The following is a 22,941-nucleotide window of genomic DNA, read 5'->3' as shown; positions in this document are numbered from 1 at the left end:
AGAGAGAGAGAGAGAGGAAGAGAGAACGATCCGATCTTTATTCTCGTCCCAAGTAAGGAGTTTGGGAGCGAGTAACGTTCTCGATTCAGTTTTTTTACTCTCGTCCCAAGTCTCTGTACGGGGAGAAAGGATAAAACGTTTTTAGTTTTTATTCTCGTCCCAAGGCACTGTACGGTGAGAGATTGAAAACGTAGTCTTTAATGAACTAGTGTTTAGTCTCCTCCCCAGTCACTGATCCTTTTTAACTTTATATATTTCCGTTTTATTCGATATATATGTTTACTGATTTTTGCATGTACTAATGTGCTTACATTATACGACTCATTTCGCAATTATAACCTTTTGATGTAAGGGAGAATTGCGTGCTTCAGGTAGAAATCAGTTTTATTCATGCCTAATGTGAAATTATTGAAAAATACGATATCAGTGAAGTAAGTGCAAAAAAACAGAAAATCGTAGTGATAAAGTGATAAGTGCGCAAAGTGTTTTTAGTGTTGCGACCGAGGGTTCGTCTGTTTGTGCTTGTCGTTCACCTAGTCCGAGACCTCTTTCAGGCTCCCCTGCACCAGGGAGAAGTAATGTCGTAGGACTTAAGGGGACGAGAGGCTTTAACCAACGAACAGACGTTCCCTCTGTGGTATCGGGCGTGTCTCGTCAAGATCGCCCCTACCATAAGACGAGCGAGGCTGTTTTCTCCTCGTCATCCGAAGGCTTCTCGCAAAAGAAACCTTGGAGCAAAGTTTCTAGACCCTTAAAGCAGAAGTCAGTCCCTTCAGGACAGGTCCAGCGTCCTGGCTGTAGCCATGGGGACAGCTCTGACCCTTTGCAGTCGTCGTAAGACGGTTCGCCTATTAAACGCAAGCGTAACACGGGGTCCGAGGGTCGCGGTAAAGGCAATGTTTTGCCAACACAGACGTTACCGTCGTCTCGGCCCGTTCCGACTCCCGTTGATCCTAAATGGGTTGTCCTGCAGGACATGCAAACTAAGCTTGCATCCCTTATGGAGAAGTATGACGTTGAGCAGGTTCACGATGAACCTTTGCTTTCGAGTCGCCGTTACGCTAAACGAGACTCTGGCCGTCAGCCGCCCAAACGAGCATTTACTCGTCCTTTTGACGTTATGAAACGTGATGTCGGTAGTTTGTCACGTCAGTCACGTGACTTGGATCCTCACTCGCTGCAGTCCCGTGTTGACTTTCAGCCGCTGCCGCAGCCTCGTGTTGACGTTCAGCCGCTGCCGCAGCCTCGTGTTGACGTTCAGCCGCTGCCGCAGTCTCGTGTTGACGTTCAGGACGTTCCCCAACCAGCTCAGTTGCCTTGTTTTGACGTTGAGCGTCAAGCACCGCAGTCAAGGGTTGTTTTGACTGCTCAGTCTAGGCAGTCAAGGCAGTCTCGACTTGACGTCGAGCGTCCATCAACTCCTGTTGTTGTTGCTGGTCAGTCCTTTCAGCAGCGACATGACGTCACTTCCTTGACTGCTACTGCTGCTCCTTTGCGTATGGACTTTGCTTGTCAAGCATTGCCACCGCGGCAGGTCTCTCCTTTTCATGAGACTCGGCAATTGTCAGACGAGGTTCCTTCAGATTAGGAAGTTGCTGATCCCCCTCCTACTGATATTCCTTTGGGGACTTTGTCAGACGGAGAGGAGCCTAAAGCGGCTCAGCCCTCTATGGACTTTTAAAAAAATCATGCTGATTTTTAAGGATCTTTGTCCGGACCATTTTGTAACTGCTGCTCCTCGTTCGCCTTCGTCAGAGTTTACACTAGGCCTAGCTACTTCGAAGCCGTTGTTTTCTAAGCTAGTGCTCTCTCGCTCTTCTAAGAGAGCTTTACGTTTGCTAGGTGACTGGTTGATCACCAGGAGGAGTTTGGGGGAGACAGCCTTTGCTTTCCCTCCTTTTAAACTGGCTTATAGAGCGAGCGTCTGGTATGACACGGGAGAAGTTCTCGGCTTGGGAGTTTCTGCCTCTGCCCAGGGAGACTTCTCAAGCCTCATAAACTCTCCCCGTCGCCTGGCCATGAGACGCTCCAAGATTTTATGGTCGGCTTCAGAGCTAGACCATCTCCTGTTAGGAGTTTTTCGAGCGTTTGAAGTTTTGCTGTACAATTATGTCATGCATGAACAAGGCTATCAGGGATGGCTCCAATGATCTGACAGCCACGTTCTCTGCAGGAACAAGGCTATCAGGGATGGCTCCAATGATCTGGCAGCCACGTTCACTGCAGGAGTACTTAAGATGTAAGTGCGCTCAATGTGTTCATTGTCAAGACAAACTTCACAATGAAGACTACCAAATCTGTCTTGGCAGCATTAAGGGAAGGCAACTGGATGGTCTCTCTCGACCTTCAGGATGCGTACTTCCACATCCCGATTCATCCAAACTTTCAACTACTGAGGTATGTGGACGAGAAAGTAATGTACCAATGTCAAGCACTGTACTCCGACCTCATTCCTGCTCCTCTTGTTTTTACAAGGCCCTTGCAAAATGTAGCAAGCTTTCTACATTTTTTGAGGATTCAGAGCCTCCCTTTATTTTGACGACTGGCTAATCAGGGCGTCGTCATTATATCGCTGTCTGGAGAGCCTCTAATGGACATTAGACCTAACCAAGGAGCTAGGTCTCATAGTAAACGTAGAGAAGTCGTAACTTACAGTACCCCATCCCAGACTATTCTTTATTTGGGAATGGAGATAGTGTCTGATTTTTCGGGCCTTTTCGTCTCCCGCAAGAATGGAACAAGCTCTGTTAAAAGTCCTTCACTTGCAAGAGAAAAACAGTTGCTCTGTAAGAGTTTGAACTACCCTCGTGGGAACTTTCATCGCTGGAGTAGTTTATCTCTCTGGGGAGACTCAACCTATGCCCTTTCCAATTTCACCTAAACCATTGGAACAAGGAAAAGGGCTTAGTGAGTATCTCTTTCCCAATCTCCAACTCAGTCTAGACATGTCTGACTTGGTAGGACAGCAACATCAGACTTCGAGAAGGTCTTTCTCTTGCGATCAAGAACCCAAACCATGTGTTGTTTTCAGATGCATTGGATTTGGGTTAGGGAGCTCCACTGGACAGTCTGGAAGGCTCGGGTCTTTGATCCACGGATCAGAAGGAACTCCATTTAAGGCATGTAACATCTCTCCTTTGGGGAGGTTTGTGCAAGGAAAATGAATGTCTTGGCGGACGGCCTCAGCAGAAGAGGACAAGTCATCTCCATGGAGTGGACGTTGCATAAGACTGTGTGCGAGAAGCTATGGATGACATGGGGTCAACCCACCATAGATCTTTTTGCGACTCTCTCTGACAAAGAGGCTCTCGACTTACTGCTTTCCAGTTCCAGATCCAGAGGCAGCCCACATAGACGCTTTCCTGCTGGACTGGTCTCACCTGGACGTTTATGCCTTTCCACCTTTCAAGATCCTAGACAAGGTGCTGCAGAAGTTCACCTCTCACGAAGGGACCAGGTTGACATTGGTTGCTCCACTCTGGCCCGCGAGAGAGTGGTTCACAGAGGTACTTCAATGGCTGGTAGACGTTCCAAGGAGTCTACCTTTTAAGGATGGATCTCTTACGGCAGCCCCACGTAAGGAGTCTTCATCAAAGCCTCCCCGCGCTTCGTCTGACTGCCTTCAGACTATCGAAAGACTCTCAAGAGCTCGAGGATTTTCGAAGGAGGCAGCCAGAGCGATTGCGAGAGCTAGGAGAGCATCTACCATCAAGGTCTACCAGTCGAAGTGGGAAGTCTTTAGAGACTGGTGCAAGTCATCATCCATTTCCTCTTCCAGTACCTCTGTAGCCCAAATTGCAGATTTTCTCCTACATCTGAGAAATGTTCGCTCCCTCTCAGCGCCCATTATTAAGGGCTACAGGAGCATGTTGGCGTCTGTGTTCAGACATAGAGGCTTAGATCTGTCCAATAATAAAGATCTCCAAGATCTCCCTAAGTCCTTCGAGACCTCTAAGGAGCGTCGTATGGCAACTCCTGGATGGAACTTAGACGTGGTCCTAAGGTTCCTAATGTCCGACAGGTTTGAGCCATTACATTCAGCCTCCCTGAAGGATCTCACCCTCAAGACGCTTTTCTTAGTGTGCTTGGCTTCGGCTAAAAGGGTCAGGGAGATCCATGCCTTCAGTAGGAACATCGGCTTTTCTACAGATAAAGCCACATGTTCACTTCAGCTTGGTTTCTTGGCCAAAAATGAACTGCCTTCTCGTCCTTGGCCTAAGTCGTTTGATATACCTTGCCTGTCAGAGATCGTAGGCAACGAGCTTGAAAGAGCACTATGTCCAGTCAGAGCTCTTAAGTTTTATTTAGCTCGTACAAAATCCTTACGAGGTGGATCTGAGGCCTTGTGGTGCTCAGTTAAGAAGCCATCATTGCCTATGTCTAAAAATGCTTTATCGTATTTTATTAGATTTTTAATCCGAGAGGCTCATTCTCATTTGAGTGAAAAAGATCGTTGCTTGCTTAAGGTCAAGACGCACGAAGTAAGAGCTATAGCAACTTCCGTGGCCTTTAAGCAAAACAGATCTCTACGAAGTATTATGGACGCGACCTTTTGGAGGAGCAAGTCGGTGTTCGCTTCATTTTACTTAAAAGACGTCCAGACTCTTTATGAGGACTGCTACACACTGGGTCCATTCATTGCAGCGAGTGCAGTAGTGGGTGAGGGTTCTACCACTACATTCCCTTAATTCCAATATCCTTTTAATCTTCTCTTGAAATGTTTTTAATTGGGTTGTACGGAAGGCTAAGAAGCCTTTCGCATCCTTTTTGATTTGGCGGGTGGTCAAATATCATTTCTTGAGAGCGCCCAGATTAAGGGTTTTGATGAGGTCCTGTTGTATGGGTTGTCGCCCTGGATACTTCAGCTCCTGGGAGTCTTTCAGCATCCTAAGAGGATGGCTGGGCTTCGTGAGGAAAGCGGACTAACAAGGCAGAGTAATCGTCAGAGTCAGCTTCCTTACCAGGTACCTATATTTATTTGGGTTTTGTTATGATATAACTGTCAAAAACTCTAAGCATATACGCCTATATTGTATTAATACTGGTCTCTACCCACCACCATGGGTGTGAATCAGCTATTATATATTCACCGGCTAAGTTTAATATTTAAAAATGATATTTTGATTATAAAATAAATTTTTGAATATACTTACCCGGTGAATATATAAATTATAGGCCCCCCCTTCCTCCCCGATAGAGACCCAGCGGAATGAGAAGAACTGAGGCTGTTTACATGTATATGCGGTATCTGGCCGATAGTCGGCGCTGGTGGGCACACCCGAGACCTTCATGGCGATCGCTCGTGAGTTTTTGGAATCTGTCGAGCCGTCGGAGACGTCAGCTATTATATATTCACCGGGTAAGTATATTCAAAAATTTATTTTATTATCAAAATATAAATTTTTTCATGTATTTCTTGTCTACTTGCAGTGATTTTATTTAATAGTTTCTCCTGACCATCCAATTAAAGATCTTAATTATGTTCTGTCCAAATGGAATATAACTTAAGCTCCGCCAATTTTTCTTCCAATGCTCAATCAAGTACACTAACATATTATCGTACAATACTGTACTTCAAGAGTCCAGGGCTCCATGCAGTCAGTCATTTAAATAAAACTTGACTGAAACTTTCAGATCCTTGTAATTTTTTTTTTTCAAGATAAACAACATTAAAGACTAAATCAGTTTAATATTGTTTTATGACATTAAAAATATAAACAAAAACTTATGCTTAGGCTTATATATATCAATGGGGAAAACTTGAGTAATAAAACACATTTGTTATTCATTTTTCATTATATTTTTTATCAGCATACATCTTTATGCAAAGTGAGGAATTTATTAACCCTTTTACCCCCAAAGGACGTACTGGTACGTTTCACAAAAGCCATCCCTTTACCCCCATGGACGTACCGGTACGTCCTTGCAAAAAAAAGCTATAAAATTTTTTTTTTCATATTTTTGATAATTTTTTGAAAAAATTCAGGCATTTTTCAAGAGAATGAGACCAACCTGACCTCTCTAGGACAAAAAATAAGGCTGTTAGAGCAATTAAAAAAAAAATACTGCAAAATGTGCTGGGAAAATAATAACCCATGGGGGTTAAGGGTTGGAAATTTCCAAATAGCCTGGGGGTAAAAGGGTTAAGATTCCACACTCAACACTTTGTCAAGAAGTGGAGCAGATTACCTGTTTCAGTGATGTAAATACTACACTTTGCAGCCTTGCTATAAAGTCACTGTTGTCACCTGTCAAGTTGCAGCATTTATATTGGCATCTTTTCAACTATGCCAACCTTTCAGTTAAGGAGGCAAATTTTCATGTGTTGTTATTGTCCCAGAAGATTGCTTGTGGTCACTTATCAGAACATTTAGTTTTAGTTCTTGGTATAATATCCAAAATGGTGAAGTTTTTAGCATGAATATTTTTGTTAAATTATTTATTAGATATTATTGGTATACTGCATGTACATTATTTTTCTATTTTAATTCAAAATAAGTATAGAAAAATACATAAATCTTATCACCTTTGAATAAATAAATGAATGCTTTTGGGTTTTCTGGCATTGTGACATCGAAGGTTATTGACATAATTTTTTTTCAAATAAACTATAAAAAGCAATTCAAAACCATAAAACCAACCATCAGTATACAATTTAAATAGCTTTCAGAAGACCTTTTGAAATAAATCTAAAAAAAAAAAAAAAAACGACAATATCATACAAGACATCCTTCAGTACAGTCACAAGTGAAGTTGCCTATAACATTAGATATACAGTATACTGTAATATCCTGAGGGGATTCGTCTCCATGTTATACCCAGATTAAATTTACTATAGTCAATGTTATAGGTAAGCAATATTCTGTTATAGTTGCATGTTTAGTGAGTGGATTCCCTACTGTTCCAATGAAGTCACAATTTAGCAAGCTCTGGGACAGCATTTTTTTTAAACTATTATACAAAAATTATAGTGTATATAATTGATAGTTTTGTCATTTTATTCTAGGCTCCTTAAAATATGGGATTTGCGCAAGACTCATTCAGGTGTAAAACGTGATCCTCAGTGTCAGAATGTGTTGATGCATTCTGGGAAGTCATCTCATCGGGGCTTTACTTGTATGTCTGTCTCTCCAAATCGTGATGTCTTGTACACTTCCTGTATGGATAACATAATCTACGCCTATCATTTGGCAAATCCTACTCAAAAACCAGGTATGTTTGCTGATTGCACCTTATTTTCTCTTTTGGTCTGGTGCTTGTAAATGCTCATGATGTAAGTTTCAAGTTCAGAAGTCTAGAGTAAGTAAACCTCCACACAAAGTTGGATTAAATAATGATAAATGGATATTAAAAGCATATTTGTTCTTACATGAATACAAACATTTATCCTTTAATAGGAGTATGCTTTTAGCGAAGCGCGTTATGGTTATTGGGTCCTTTGACTGGCAAGACCGTACTATATTGGATCCCTCTCTTTGGTTACTGGTCCTTTTTCCCTTACATACACTGTATAGTCTTAGTTTATCCTACTCTTTCCACATTCTCCTCTTTCATACACTTGACGACAACACTTGAGATTACCAAACAATTCTTATCCGCTCAAGAGGTGAACTACTGCATTGTAATTGTTCAGTGGCTATGTTCTTCTTGGTAAGGATAGAAGAGACTTTAGCTATGGTAAGCAGCTCAGCTTGAAGGACATTCCAAAATGAAACCATTGTCCTCTAGTGTAGGGTAATGCCATAGCCTTTGTACCATGGTCTTCCACTGTCTTGAGCTTGAGGTCTCTTGCTTTAGGGTACACTCCAGATCACTACTCTATCGTATTTCTCTTCCTCTTGTTTTTCAGGTGTTTATAGTTTATTTTATATAAAAGATTATTTTAATATTCTTAAAATATTTTCATTATTCGTTACTTCTCTGGTGGTTTATTTCCCTATTTCCTTTCCTCACTAGGCTATTTTCCCCATTGGAACCCTTGGGTTTATAGCATTCGGCTTTTCCAACTAGTGTTATAGCTTAGCTAGTAATAATAATAATAAAACTAAATGAAGGGACCACTGAGCTTCAACATTGTTCAAAGTTGCGGGGTTGTACACCATACTTCCAGCGTCCTCACCTGGTTGTTTCATTCTTTTGTGGTTTCCTTTAGATAAATATGTTTGCAATTCATTGTGTCAGTGATGTTGAGATGAAAGAATAATTTGCAGTTGTTTTACAATAAATGTATGTGTTACAGTTTTGTGCAAACCTGACAATATCCATATTCTAGTTACCGTTAAACAGCATTCCTGTGCGCCTTCTATTTCTTCTTACTGAGGCCCTATGAGGACAACGATGGCTAAGTAATCCATAGGAAGTTGGCATCATTAGGAATTGGTGTACTTTGTCAGGAGGCTTTGTTGCTGTGGAGTGTGAAGGGGAAGAGTTGTGCCTTTCTTACCTCCAGTGTCTTCCTGATCCCTGAAAGGGTTCTAAGGTCTTATCACCTGGTTGTACTACCTCTTCATACAGTTCCTGTACGACCTGGTAAAGTATAAAGCAAACTTTCAGGTCTTCCTTCTCTTCTGCCTCATCTTTGCGAGTGTTTTTTTGCTGCTACTTCTTGGGGAAAACAAGTCGAAGATGTAATCTAGGATTGGGGTTACATACATGTGACTCCTACCATTTTTCTCCCCCGTGGAAGATACAGTGTGATACTAGAAACCTCGCTTTTGAGTAACTATCAAAAGTTGTTCCATACTTAGAGGGTTTGACACACAACTCTTGGGAGCTGTTTGTGTACCTGGTTGAAATGTTCACATACCTATTACCTGTGCTTAATATCAGAGGAAAGAAACATCAGTACGCGCTACTCTTGTACGGAGCTGAGTACATGGCACTGCCTTATAGGGTGAAGGGTGTTGCCCTTTCCTATTCGTGGATGATCTCTCTCTTGGGAGAGAGAGAAGTGGTGCATGCCGAGTTGTCCCTTAACAGAAAGAAACATCAGTGTACGCCACTTGTGCACCTGGGTTCAGTCTTGTATCGAATGCAATGCCATTGACCGAGCACTGCTACTTCGCAATCATGTTATCTAACCTGACCGATTAGTGTATCTGTATTTCTCCGACGATCTCCCCTTGAATGTAATGGGAGGATAGTACGCACCATAAGATCATACCCGGCACCGAGTAAGATGTGGTACAGGTGTTTACTTGCGTTACCAGCAATGTGGCTCGCGTGAGACCAAGAACTTTTCCCCCTTGAGAATACCTCCCTATCCTTTCTTCTGACAGTTTCCGAGAGATGACAAGATCACTGCCAAGAAACAGGTTATATCAGTAGAAGGATCGTGGTTATTGAGCTTACCCCTATATGAGCACCGTGAGGACTTGAGCAGACCGTTTCGACATCGTCACTAAGACAGTTCTTCAGGCATGCAGGCTCTATGCCTGTGGGCTCCATATTCAAGGTTTCTATGCATACAACCTGGAGAATTACAGTCAGCCCTCATTTTTCGTGTGGGTTAGGTAACAGACATGGGCGAAAAGGAAAAAATCGCAATTGCTTGTTGCAGTAGGGTGGGATAACTCCTAATCTACCCTAACAACTCGCTGCCATTGCCTACGATCAGATAATTAACCCACTAAGTACTGCCTAATATTGATAGGTTATGATCATAATGGAGTTGTTCATATTTAGCAATAATGATAACACTTGCTGATACTGTACTGTATATTGTAATATACTACCATCACTACAGTAAAGCTTAACTGTACTGTTGAGTGTTCGCTGTTTTCATTCCGATGACTTGACTCGCCACACACGTAGCCTACATGTACAATAAACATCACTAATTCTGTAATGTACAAAAGGCACTAGAAGAGTTGGAAGACCCAGGCCTACATGGCTAAGGACTATGAAGCGCGATGAATTGAGAAGTATAGTATTGAATTAAAAAGCTCAAGACAGAGACGACTGGCAAAATCTAACCGAGGTCCCTTGCGTCAATAGGTGTAGGAGGAGAGATGACAATATGTATACAGAACAATTTTAGATTAACTAAGTGAACTTTACACATTTTATACAATGAACCACTAACCATTTTTGTGCGTCGTATACTTGTATACAGCAATCTTGAAACATGGCACAATTCCTGAGGATCGTCTCTTGCCGGGTAACCTGACATCTACAGTAACCCAGTAATAATATTGATCACATCTACTTCAATGGAATGGAGGTGGAGGAAGAAAGGGGTGTGTTCCTGCTTTGAAGGGGAGTCCCCTTCCATGAAAGCAGTGGGTAACATGTCTTTAGGAGTTTTTTCTCTTCTTTGCCTCTTTTGCTCTTGTACACTCCATTCACTGTCAATGAGATTCACACAGCTCAAGATACTAAATTGTTCTTTCCAGAATTCTGTAAGCGTTAGCTGTGTGTCATTAGTCACTTCGAAGCACTTTTGGAAAAGGGCTTTTGTGTACAGGTTTTTTTTTAAACAAAATGACCTGTTGGTCCATGGGCTGAAGAATTGGCGTCGTATTCAACGGCAGGAATTCAACTTTGATGAAACTGAATTCATTAACTAATTCATCCCATAAACCTGGGGGGTGAGCAGGAGCATTGTCCATGATTAAGCGGCATTTTATTGGCAAAATTTTTGTCGTTAGATATTCCTTCACTGGAGGAGCAAACACATCGTGCACCCACTCATTGAAAAACTCTGGTCACTCATGCCTTTATGTTTGGCCGCCACATAACAGGCAATTTACTTTTCATTATACAGTGGAACCTCTACATCCGAACGTATCTACACCCGAATTTTCCAACATCCAAAGTAAAATTCGAGCAAATTTTTGACTACACCCGAATTTTATTTCAACACACGAAGTAGCAATTTTCGTCGTACCGGTTGTATCCGAGTAATAGTATAGAGAAGTATGAAAAATATAGAGAGCAAAAGGTGGAAGTAAAGCGCAAGGTACGTGAGGCAAAGAGGGCAGCTGACCTGAGGTGGGGTCAGGGACTGGGTCAGTCATATGAAGAGAATAAGAAGAAGTTTTGGAAAGAAGTGAAGAGAGTAAGGAAGGCCGGCGCAAGAATTGAAGAGACAGTGAAAGATGGAAATGGAAGGTTGTTAAAAGGAGAGGAGGCAAGGAAAAGGTGGGCGGAATATTTTGAAAGTTTGCTGAATGTTGAAGATGATGGGGAGGCAGATATAATTGCTGTTCCAGGTGTTGAGGTGCCAGTGATGGGAGATGAGAATGAGAGAGAGATTACAATAGAGGAAGTGAGGAGAGCACTAGATGAAACGAGAGTAGGAAAAGCATCTGGTATGGATGGTGTGAAAGCTGAGATGTTGAAGGAAGGGGGTGTGACTGTACTTGAATGGTTGGCGAGATTGTTTAATGTGTGTTTTGTGTTGTCATTGGTACCAGTAGATTGGGTCTGTGCATGTATTGTACCACTATATAAGGGTAAGGGAGATGTGCATGAGTGTTGTAATTCAAGAGGTATTAGTTTGTTGAGTGTAGTTGGAAAAGTGTATGGTAGAGTACTGATTAATAGGATTAAGGATAAAACAGAGAATGCAATCTTGGAAGTACAGGGTGGTTTTAGAAGAGGTAGGGGTTGTATGAATCAGATTTTTACAGTTAGGCAGATATGCGAGAAATATTTAGCAAAAGGTAAGGAGGTGTATGTTGCGTTTATGGATCTGGAGAAAGCATATGATAGAGTTGATAGGGAAGCAATGTGGAATGTGATGAGGTTATATGGAGTTGGTGGAAGGTTGTTGCAAGCAGTGAAAAGTTTCTACAAAGGTAGTAAAGCATGTGTTAGAATAGGAAATGAAGTGAGCGATTGGTTTCCGGTGAGAGTGGGGCTGAGACAGGGATGTGTGATGTCGCCGTGGTTGTTTAACTTGTATGTTGATGGAGTGGTGAGAGAGGTGAATGCTCGAGTGCTTGGACGAGGATTAAAACTGGTAGGCGAGAATGATCATGAATGGGAGGTAAATCAGTTGTTGTTTGCGGATGATACTGTACTGGTAGCAGACACAGAAGAGAAGCTTGACCGACTAGTGACAGAATTTGGAAGGGTGTGTGAGAGAAGGAAGTTGAGAGTTAATGTGGGTAAGAGTAAGGTTATGAGATGTACGAGAAGGGAAGGTGGTGCAAGGTTGAATGTCATGTTGAATGGAGAGTTACTTGAGGAGGTGGATCAGTTTAAGTACTTGGGGTCTGTTGTTGCAGCAAATGGTGGAGTGGAAGCAGATGTACGTCAGAGAGTGAATGAAGGTTGCAAAGTGTTGGGGGCAGTTAAGGGAGTAGTAAAAAATAGAGGGTTGGGCATGAATGTAAAGAGAGTTCTATATGAGAAAGTGATTGTACCAACTGTGATGTATGGATCGGAGTTGTGGGGAATGAAAGTGATGGAGAGACAGAAATTGAATGTGTTTGAGATGAAGTGTCTGAGGAGTATGGCTGGTGTATCTCGAGTAGACAGGGTTAGGAACGAAGTGGTGAGGGTGAGAACAGGTGTAAGAAATGAGTTAGCGGCTAGAGTGGATATGAATGTGTTGAGGTGGTTTGGCCATGTTGAGAGAATGGAAAATGGCTGTCTGCTAAAGAAGGTGATGAATGCAAGAATTGATGGGAGAAGTACAAGAGGAAGGCCAAGGTTTGGGTGGATGGATGGTGTGAAGAAAGCTCTGGGTGATAGGAGGATAGATGTGAGAGAGGCAAAAGAGCGTGCGAGAAATAGGAATGAATGGCGAGCGATTGTGACGCAGTTCCGGTAGGCCCTGCTGCTTCCTCCGGTGCCTTAGATGACCGCGGAGGTAGCAGCAGTAGGGGACTCAGCAGTATGAAGCTTCATCTGTGGTGGAAATGTGGGAGGTTGGGCTGTGGCACCCTAGCAGTACCAGATGAACTCGGCTGAGTCCCTGGTTAGGCTGGAGGAACGTAGAGAGTAGAGGTCCCGTTTTTTGTTTTGTTTCTTGTTGTTGTCGGCTACCCCCCAAAGTTGGGGGAAGTGCCTTTGGTATATGGATGGATGGTTGTATCCGAATTTTTCGACACGCGAAGTACAATTCGAACACGTTCCGACTCTACACCCGAATGTTTTTTCGTCACCCGAAGTAAACAATACTCGTACGCGTAGTCGGTGCTCATAGCGCCTGAAGTGTTTTTTATTTCCGCCGATAGAAGGCAGCACATCGACCTCGGAGGGACGCTCAGTTAGCGCGGCTTGGGTCAGTCCTCTGTTCTCGTCGGCTTCTTGCGGTTGTGCTCTGTGCGTTCTGATATTAACTGTGATTTAATGGTGATTTTTTACGTGCATCCATTAACGATAATTTACGTAAATCATGGGTCCAAAAAGGCTTAGTTTTGCCAGTGGTAGTGGTGAGAAAAGGAAGAAGGAAATGCTTTCTATAGAAATTAAGCAGGAAATTATTGAAAAACATGAGCGTGGCATCCGCGTGAGTGAACTTGCTAAACAGTATGGCCGTAATATGTCGACGATCTCGACAATCCTTAAACAGAAGGAAGCTATTAAAGCAGTGAAACCTTCTAAGGGGATCACTATAATTTCCAAACGCCGTACCCCTATCATAGAAGAGATGGAACGACTTCTACTAGTGTGGATTAAGGATAGAGAGATCGTTGGCGACACCATCACCGAAACCGTTATCTGCGAGAAGGCGCACGCCATCTTTACGGACTTGAAGGAGGAGAGCTCTGGGGGTGATGCTGGGGAGAGTTCAACCGAGCCTTCCTCAGATGATTTCAAGGCATCTCGTGGCTGGTTCGAGAAATTTAAGAAACGGTCCGGGATTCATTCAGTTGTTCGCCACGGAGAGGCTGCTAGTGCGGACACAAAGGCTGCAGCTGACTTTGTTAAAAACTTCGAAAATATCGTAAAGGAAGAAGGCTACGCAGAGCAGCAGGTGTTCAATTGTGATGAAACCGGGCTGTTTTGGAAGAAGATGCCGAGTCGAACCTACATCACTGCCGAAGAGAAGAAATTGCCTGGGCATAAGCCAATGAAGGATCGGTTGACTCTTGCTCTATGTGCCAACGCTAGCGGGGACTTTAAAGTCAAGCCCTTGCTTGTTTACCATTCGGAGAACCCTAGGGCCTTTAAAGCACACAACGTCGATAAGGATCAGCTTCATGTTTTCTGGCGATCCAACTCGAAGGCCTGGGTCACTAGGCAATTCTTTGTGCAATGGGTAAACCAAGTTTTCGGTCCTTCTGTGAAGAAGTATCTTCATGAGCAGAAATTGCCTTTAAAGTGCCTGCTATGCCTTGACAATGCACCCGCTCACCCCCCCCCCAGGACTTGAAGATGATATCTTCGATGAATTCAAGTTCATAAAGGTGCTGTATCTTCCACCAAATACCACCTCTATCCTCCAGCCCATGGACCAGCAAGTCATCTCTAATTTTAAGAAGCTGTACACCAAGCACTTATTCAAGCAGTGCTTTAATGTCACGCAAAGCACCAACTTAACTTTGCGTGAATTTTGGAGGGGCCACTTCAACATCGTGCACTGCTTGAAGATCATAGATCAGGCTTGGGTGGGATTAACTTGACGGACCCTCAATTCTGCATGGAAGAAGCTGTGGCCTGATGCAGTTTCTCCCCGAGATTTCGAGGGTTTTGACCCCGAACCTGATCCCGTGGTCGGTGCAGCGGAAGCCGTAGAGGAAATCGTCTCCCTTGGCAAGTCCATGGGTCTGGAGGTCAACGCAGATGACGTTACGGAACTCGTCGCCGAACATCACGACGAACTGACGACGGATGAGCTCAAGGAACTCCATGCTATGTCGGAGCACATGAGTGATGACGAGGAAGAGAGCGAGGAGGTAGAACATGTGTTAGGTTCAGCGCAAATAAAAGAGGTGTTAGGAAAATATCAAGACGTGGTCGACTTCATCGACAAATACCATCCAAAGAAATTGCAGGTTTGTCGTGTAGTTTCTCAATTCGATGATGTTTGCCTAACACACTTTCGAAACATTCTGAAAAGCCGTACCAAGCAATTATCTATCGATGCTTTCTTTAAAAAAAACTGCGAAGCGAACTCGCGATGAAGAGGATGTAAGTGAACCGAAGAAAACGGCAAAGAGTGAAGAGGAAGAAAGTGAAACACAGAAAACGGAAAAGAGTGAAGCAAAAGAAATTCAGTCAATTTTAAATGTAAGTGATAGTGATTAAAATTACGTAATCATCAAAAAGAAAAAAAGAAAATGTAAAAAAAAAAAATATAAAATATAAAAAAAAAAAAATAAGCTAAGTTATGTTAAAGTTCACTTAGTGTAAGTTAGAATAAGTTACGGTAGTGTTACGTTTATCGTAGTTAACCTCTCTACCTCCTCGCCGTCCGTCCGTCTCCTCTCTCCTCTCTGCGTAGCGAAGACGAACAACACCTGCGCTGGAGTTTCTAAGGTAGTGACGCTAAAAACCCGTTTCTTATTTATCATTTTTTGCTAATTCTTCTTATTTATGTCTATTCTTCTTATTTACATGTCTATTATCTAATTTAGTGTTCATTATTCTCATGGGAAAATTATGTGTAGTAGTTTATTAAGAAGTTATCATAGGTTTTTGGGCTCAACCACGGATTAATCCTATTTCAATGTATTCTTATGGGAAAATTCGTTTCGACATCCGAACAATTTCTACATCCGAAGTTGGTTCTGGAACGGATTAAATTCGTATGTAGAGGTTCCACTGTATTGTTAATTTTAAAGATCTGGGGGTTGTCTGAATGATTGAAGAGCAAAGGTTTTATTTTACAGTCACCGCTAGCATTTGCACACAACAAAAGAGTGAGCCTATCCTTCACAGGCTAGTGCACAGGCAGCGATTTTTTCTTCTTTGTAATGTACGTACTGGCCTGCATTTTTTTCCAGATTAACCCAGTCTCGTCACAATTGAAAACCTGTTGAGGAAGTAACTGTTCTTTCTTTATATAAACTTTAAATTCTTTCAACAAAGCTTTTGGCTGCAGCTTTGTTCGAACTTGCTGCCTCTCCATGTTTTGTTATACGATGTATGCCAGTTCTGTTTTTTAATTTTTCGAACCAACCTCTTGTGGCTTTGAACCTAAATGTTTCATTTTCGGAAAGTTTTTGAATCGATAATAATAGATTCAATAGTAAAACATAGAGAAAAACAATCTTCTGATAGAGAGCTAACATGGTTTCAGAAAAAAAGAGGTCATGTGTAACAAATCTTTTAGAATTTTTCCACAATATGGTTAGCATTTATGACAAAAGCAGGGCAATAGACATCATACCTAGAATTTCAAGTCTTTTGACTAAGTTTCTCATAAAAAATTAATGGTCAAAATTAGAGTACTAGGCATCATTGATTAGCCAGCTGAATGGGTAAAAGAAAACAGAGTTGTAATCAATGGAGAAGCTTTAGAGTGGGCAGCTGTTACAAGCGGAGTACCTCAAGGATCCGTCCTTGGCCTATTGCTATTTCTTATCCACATAAACACCATAGATTTAGGATTAACTTGTAGAATAGCCAAATTTGCTGACGATACTAATCTAGGCATAAATGCTGTGAACTCAGAAGACGTAGAAGCCTTAAGAGAAGATCTAATGAAGCTAGGAAAATGGTCTAGAAAATGGCAAATGCCTTTCAACTGTGGGAAGTAAAGTCATGCACACGGGTTATAGTAACCCACAATCAGATTACTCTGCTGGGTAGTGAACTAGAAAGTGTGGACCAGGAGGAACATCTCAGTATTATTATCAGCAAGGATTTGAAGTTCACCAAACAGAGCATAAAAGGTGAAAAGAAAGAACAAAAACTTATAGGTTACATAAAGAGAGAATTCAAATACAGACAAACAAAGACACTGTACAACAGCTGTACACATCACTTGTAAGACCCCATCTAGAATGTGGAGTCCAATTCTTGGATGCAAGTATTCAGAAGGACTGGAAACAGTACAAGCTAGGATCACCAAACTAGTTCCAACACTGAGGCAATTTGGATATAGACGGAGGATGGAACGTTTGAACTTATTTGACTTACAAACTCGACAACTAAGGTGACAGTATTGGCATTCAAAATTCTTAGAGGAATAACAAATGTAGATTATAACAATTCATTCACACATCACAAATTAGTCCAGAGGTAACAGATACAAACTGGAATTGAAAAAATACACCACCACTCACGGGGAAATTTCTCTAGCAAATGCTGGATAGACTTCCAGTGGATCTCTCGCTTGGAATCCTTTCGTTTACATTTCAGGGATTGTAATGTTTTAGTCACAGATCATCTGTCAACTTTTCAGCATTTTTCACTGATGTATTAAGATCTTCTTATGCTTTGAGACTGGTCTATATCATAGGATCCCCCATGCTTGAAGATTGGACAATGTGAAACCTTCCCACTCATCCTCGTCGTTGAGCTGAAGCACGTGACTCAACATGACATAATAGCTCTTATTCCACATGGAAAGAAATTTAAGCTCTACTCTTAGTACCGAGGAGGCAGAGGGTGCAGGACGCTGCATTTTCCCACTATCCTGAACGACTGACTGAGGTAACAAAATCACGTCGCCTATTGCTGAACTTTTGGCGGTGATGCCTGACTACTGAAAGAAAAGAAATATGTATAATCACTAATGTGCAAGATGAACAATTGAGCAGAGTTTCAAGGGATTTTGACCGATTCCTCTGTAGGGTTTCATGGGAGGAGCAACACTGTACCAAAATCTGACACTGATCCCACAACACGATCTCTGCTATCCAGTCCTTGCATATCTCCACCAGCCTCTATTCGCTACATCACTGTTTGAGCAATCAAGGTGTGACCCATCACAATGGGATCGGTCTTTTATGGTCTTCTACTACACCTTTTACCTTTCTTTCCCTCCCTTAAGGTGTAGCAGTCGCTTCGTTATTTGCTGGATTGGACATGTGATGCGGGCAAGCCACGTGATTGAGCAACTTTTCTTAACAATTTAGTCTTATTTAGGAGTATTCACCATCCTCCTAGGTGAGGGGGAGCATGACTAAATGTATACAAACCCATTCCTCATAAATGACCATACAGCATATCCTCCACATGGATATAGGTTGATCCTTGATGGTCAATCAGTCCGTGGTAGTTACTTTGCCTAATACCTACCTCCCCTTCATACCTAGGTGAGGATGTTGACAGGAATCATCACTTTCTCTCCTGTATAGGACCAAAGTGTTTTGACATTTTTTCTGGAAAGTAAATTGGTCATTTTGGTTATAGGAACTTAGAGAACAAAGGTTTGTATTCATGTTGGGACAAATAAGAAATTTTTAGATTTTTATTTTTCCTAACTATACAAACCTTGGTCCTTGAGTTATACTTCTTGCCTCAACCACCTCGCAAGTCGTAGGTTTAAGTTCAAAGAAGGAGCTCAGCAGTGTGTCAGGTGGGAACAGCGTTTAACAGCCGTATCCAGTTTTGCTGAAAGGACTGTTTGTATAATCAAGAAAAATAAATTATTTTAAAAGAATTTTCGGTTGGAATATGTAGAAATGTTTACTTTATTGTTCAAATAAGCTTAAAATTTTCAAATATGTTGTTGAAAATATTCACCATGTACTTTTTAATCCTCTTTACAATGTTAAAAAATAATCAGTGGTCAGGAAGAAAAAAACGATTGACATTGTCTTGACTTTATTAACGAGCTAACTGGCTGTAAAGGGAAATTTAATTGTTTGTTTGACATTTAGTATAGTTGAATATATTTTATTTCATCATGTGATGGCAAGTTTAATGAGCTTTCTTCTTAAAAAAGTACATTTTTTGGTAAACTAATAAAAGTTATCGATTAACAAATTCTATATAAATTCTAATTTCATTATTTTTCTTCCTTGAAATAACATAATTTATCCAAAAGAAAATTATTCAAGCATGCAATAATTAAATAAGAACCAAATTAAGGAGCTCGACCTCTGGCTTGGAATTAGGAAAATTCAGATTTTTGCATTTTTGGCCGGGAGAAATAATATTTCTTCAAATTTTTTAATCAAAATTTGTTTTATTGCTAAAAAGTCCTTTTTATATATTTTCACTTGCTTGTCCAGTAAGCAACTTTTCTTACTTAAGTACTTACAGTATTTATTTACCGTTTCTTCAAAATTCCAGATAAGCTATTGATACTAATCCCACAGACAGTAGTTCTACCGTTTTCCGATGTTCCAAGGAATAGGTTACCCGTTTTTTTTTTTTTTATATATACTTCATGGATTTGTTAGTAAACAGTACAACAGGAGAGTTAAAATGGAAAGAGGAGTGGGTTAATAACGTTGCACTGCACAGCAGTCCTAACCAGGATGATGCTGGGAAGGTCTGCGAAGAATTGAAACTAAATATGTGGATTATCAGAACTCGAAGACAGAGGCTGACTATTTATGAAAATATAGCATGCTCAAGGAGTTTTATTAGTTTAATATTAGAAATTACACATAGCAGTGCATTAGTTTTATTAGTTTAATATTAGAAATTACACATAGCAGTGCATTTTTCATTCCTTCATCATCGGACAAATGCATGGGAATGATTATACAAAGGGGAATGTAAAATAAAATGTTATCTGTATACTTCATATAGTAGTAAGTTAACATAACCATGTTTCCTTTCCAGTTGCAGAATACAGTGGACATGTCAATTCAACTTACTTTGTGAAATCATGTCTCAGTCCTTGTGGTTCATACCTTCTGAGTGGTTCCAGTGACAACAATGCCTATATCTGGCTTACTGATAAACCAGGAGAACCTGTGGCAAAACTCACTGGGCATTTTGCAGAAGTTACTTCCGTTGGATGGTGTCCCGTAGATGATGAAAAGGTTTGACTTTAAAGTACAATTAGAGTAATGTGCAATGCAAGCTTCAGTACATTTCAAAGTGGACGTACATTCCAAATCATGTGTAGTGTAAACTTAGGTCATAGGTAAATTCATGGTCACTGTTTTAAGTGGCATTGATATATTTATGGTCTCATCATGTGATGTCATATCCTTAAGGAAATTATTTTATTAAAGAAATATGAGGGATAATTGATTGTAGATTTAGACATGGAATTGACAGAAAATTTGTTTTTAACCTGTGTATCTTGAAAAAGATGCATTTAAAGTAGGCTATGTTCTTTTGTACTAAATTACTATGCAAAAGAATATATCATTTAATTTTTTTTCTTCAAAATCTAGTTTTGTGTATATTATCTAAAAGCTATCTTTAAATTAATTTTAACTACAGTAATTTTTAGCCTTAAATAAATGTGTATATATTAAAATATGGCTATTATAGAATATTTTTACTTACAATATGTCCATTTCCAGATTGTAACTTGTGCTGACGATATGAAACTACGTGTGTTCCGAAGGAAAAATGTAAATGACGATGACTTTGAGGAGCGATTGAATACTCGTGGAGTGTCTGAGGCATATTATTCAGATAAATTAATTGAAAAGACTGAAAAATCTAAAATTGAAGTCTCCCCTGAACATTCAAATACAAATAGTACACAAGAGTCTAAGGATTCTATCCCTCCACTGCCTGTGACTCCAAGTTCTTCTAAAGCAAGTGTTTCTTTCCCTGCGACCCCTTCAGGTTCTAATGTCAAGGAAAGCCTTGCTGCTATGTCTCCTCAGGCATATGCTGTTACACCAAAGCAACAAACCCCAAGACACCGTCATAAAGGGAAAACTAAGGGAACTCCGCGCACTCCTCAAACGAGTGAGAGGAACACATTACTACAGTGGCTTGCTACTGCCAAGACACCAGGCTCTAAAGAATCATCAAGTGATCAACCAATGACAGTAAGTGAAAGTAAGAAGGCCAACCTAAAACGTAAGTTAACTGAGCTTTTGAGTGAAGATCAGGAAAATGTTGAAAAGGATAAAAAGGAGAAATCCCCTCATTCTTCTCCCAAAAAAGTTTTGTGTTTGTCAGCTTCAGTTAATACTGTAGACTCTCCTCCACCTACAGTGGCAAAGATGTTGAAGTATCAAGAAGATGAAGAGAGCAGGAGTCTTAAAGTGTGCAATGAAGAAACTTCAGAAATGAATGAGTGCGTCAAACCTATAGAAGATGGGGATAAAGTTGCCTTACACACTGGTTTTAGGAAGCCTGTCACAAACATTGTCAAGAGAATGTTGGATGATGATGATCTTCTTGATAGTTGTAGAATTACCAACAAGGTTCCATCAAAATTCGAGTCAAACAACTTGACTCCCTCAAAGCCTTTCAGATTTGGAAGTCTTTCATCGCCAACAGCAAACCTACCAAATTATGTATTAGATGGTTCTTCACCACATAATCGACCAGAAACTCCAAAGGAAAAGAAAAGAAACCCAGATTGGCTAACAAATTTTGGCCATCAGAGAAAACTTAAGTTTTCTGCAGTTCCTGATAAGGGAAATTTGGGAAGAATTGGATCACTGGTTCCCCATCGACGACAGAAAAAAATTCTTCAGATTAAAAGAAAGAAACCTTCAAGTATAAAGGTTTGAAGGCCAACTTTCCTTCTGCCAAAATAAATTACCAAAGTTACAGGCCAGAAAGTCTTGTTCAAATTATTATAGTCACTAATTTTGTTTCATTTAAGAAATGTAGTATAGTATGTAGCAATAGTGATGGTTAGATAATTTCCATAATTTTTAGATAATTTCCATAATTTTGAATGTCTCCCAAAATTTTAAATTAGAGATTTAGGGATCCATAGTATTTACTGTACCGTTCAGTCCTAACCATTAACTTTGCTAGTAATCTACTGGAAATCCATGTTCATTCCTACAGTCATCTACTTTGTCAATGAATGTGCTAACTTATCTATAACTTTGGCAAGGTTCTCATTTCCATACTTTGTACATATTCATTTCCTATGTGATCTCATCCCAGTATAATTTTATTTCATGCATTTGATTCTTCAAGATGTTGGCACTCATTTGGTTACTTTCTCATGCACTCTTAGCTACTTGAGTTTTTCTTAGTGTATCATGCATTTTACAAATATGAAAACTTAATTTTTTATAGAAAATGCTTTTGTGGTAATTACTGTTGAGTTTACTAATGATGTATGGTTAAATATGGGAGTAATTATTTTACTAAGCAAAGATATTGAGTACTGACAAGCCCAACTTAACAGGTTTTCTTCATTTACCAAACAATGTAATCCCCATATTTTATAACTACCCGAGATCGTTTACAATTATAACCGTTTTGGTGGCAATGGATGCTATATTTTTAATTATATCTAAAAATTTAGTGCTTATGGATTCGCAGGAACGTAAATCACATGAACCGTATAGGATAGGGGCACGATAAAAGTATTTTTAACAGTTTTACAAGACCAGAGAGTCGACACTTGAATTTGGTAGGGTCAGTAGTTGATAGTGTACTTCATATTCTCCTTTATTTTGTTTAGTCGTATAGTTTTATTGAATACTGTAATTCAATTTAGTATTAAAAGCATTTATTGGAAGTAGCATATGATCTCAAATTACATTAAATTTGGAACTTCTATTTATTAATATTTTAATATTGGTTAAGTTCAGCACAGTCACTTGAAATATTTCTGTTGTGATAGTTTGATCATATCTTAGTCAATCAATAAATAATGGATGCTTAAAATTGTGAAATTACTTTACCATGTAAGTACATTTATTTACAAGATTTCCTGAAACTAAATTTGTTTAATCAGTTTGTGCGGAAACTAGACATTTGCCTGGTGTGTAGTATTGTAAAAACTCCTGGTTTTTCCCAATGGCAGTTTGCAATAGGTGTATGTAAAGGCTAAACAGAGATAAGCAAATTTAAATATTCTTTTCAATGCATGTGAAAGCTGGACTAGAGATCCAAACTCGTAAGAGGGTATTGTAATTAAATGAAATGTTATCACTCCTGAACAGTGGTGTGACTGGCTCTGCCTAACTGGTGGTTTTG

The 22,941-nt window shown here is 40.4% G+C and overlaps 1 protein-coding gene across 1 annotated transcript in view; it reads left to right on the top strand.

Annotated features, from left to right (window-relative positions):
- Window positions 1-22,629, top strand: part of LOC137627848 (protein lethal(2)denticleless-like) — a 194,281-nt gene extending 171,652 nt beyond the window's left edge. The window contains exons 7-9 of the mRNA XM_068359262.1: window positions 7,007-7,212; window positions 19,642-19,844; window positions 20,337-22,629. Of these exons, the coding sequence (XP_068215363.1) occupies window positions 7,007-7,212; window positions 19,642-19,844; window positions 20,337-21,509 (1,582 nt within the window). The 3' untranslated portion in view covers window positions 21,510-22,629. The remainder of the gene's footprint in view (window positions 1-7,006; window positions 7,213-19,641; window positions 19,845-20,336) is intronic.
- Window positions 22,630-22,941: the final 312 nt, after the last annotated feature.

Source organism: Palaemon carinicauda, chromosome 35, assembly GCF_036898095.1.
Source record: "Palaemon carinicauda isolate YSFRI2023 chromosome 35, ASM3689809v2, whole genome shotgun sequence".
Lineage (NCBI taxonomy): Eukaryota > Metazoa > Arthropoda > Malacostraca > Decapoda > Palaemonidae > Palaemon > Palaemon carinicauda.
This window is presented reverse-complemented; position numbering and strand designations above follow the sequence as displayed.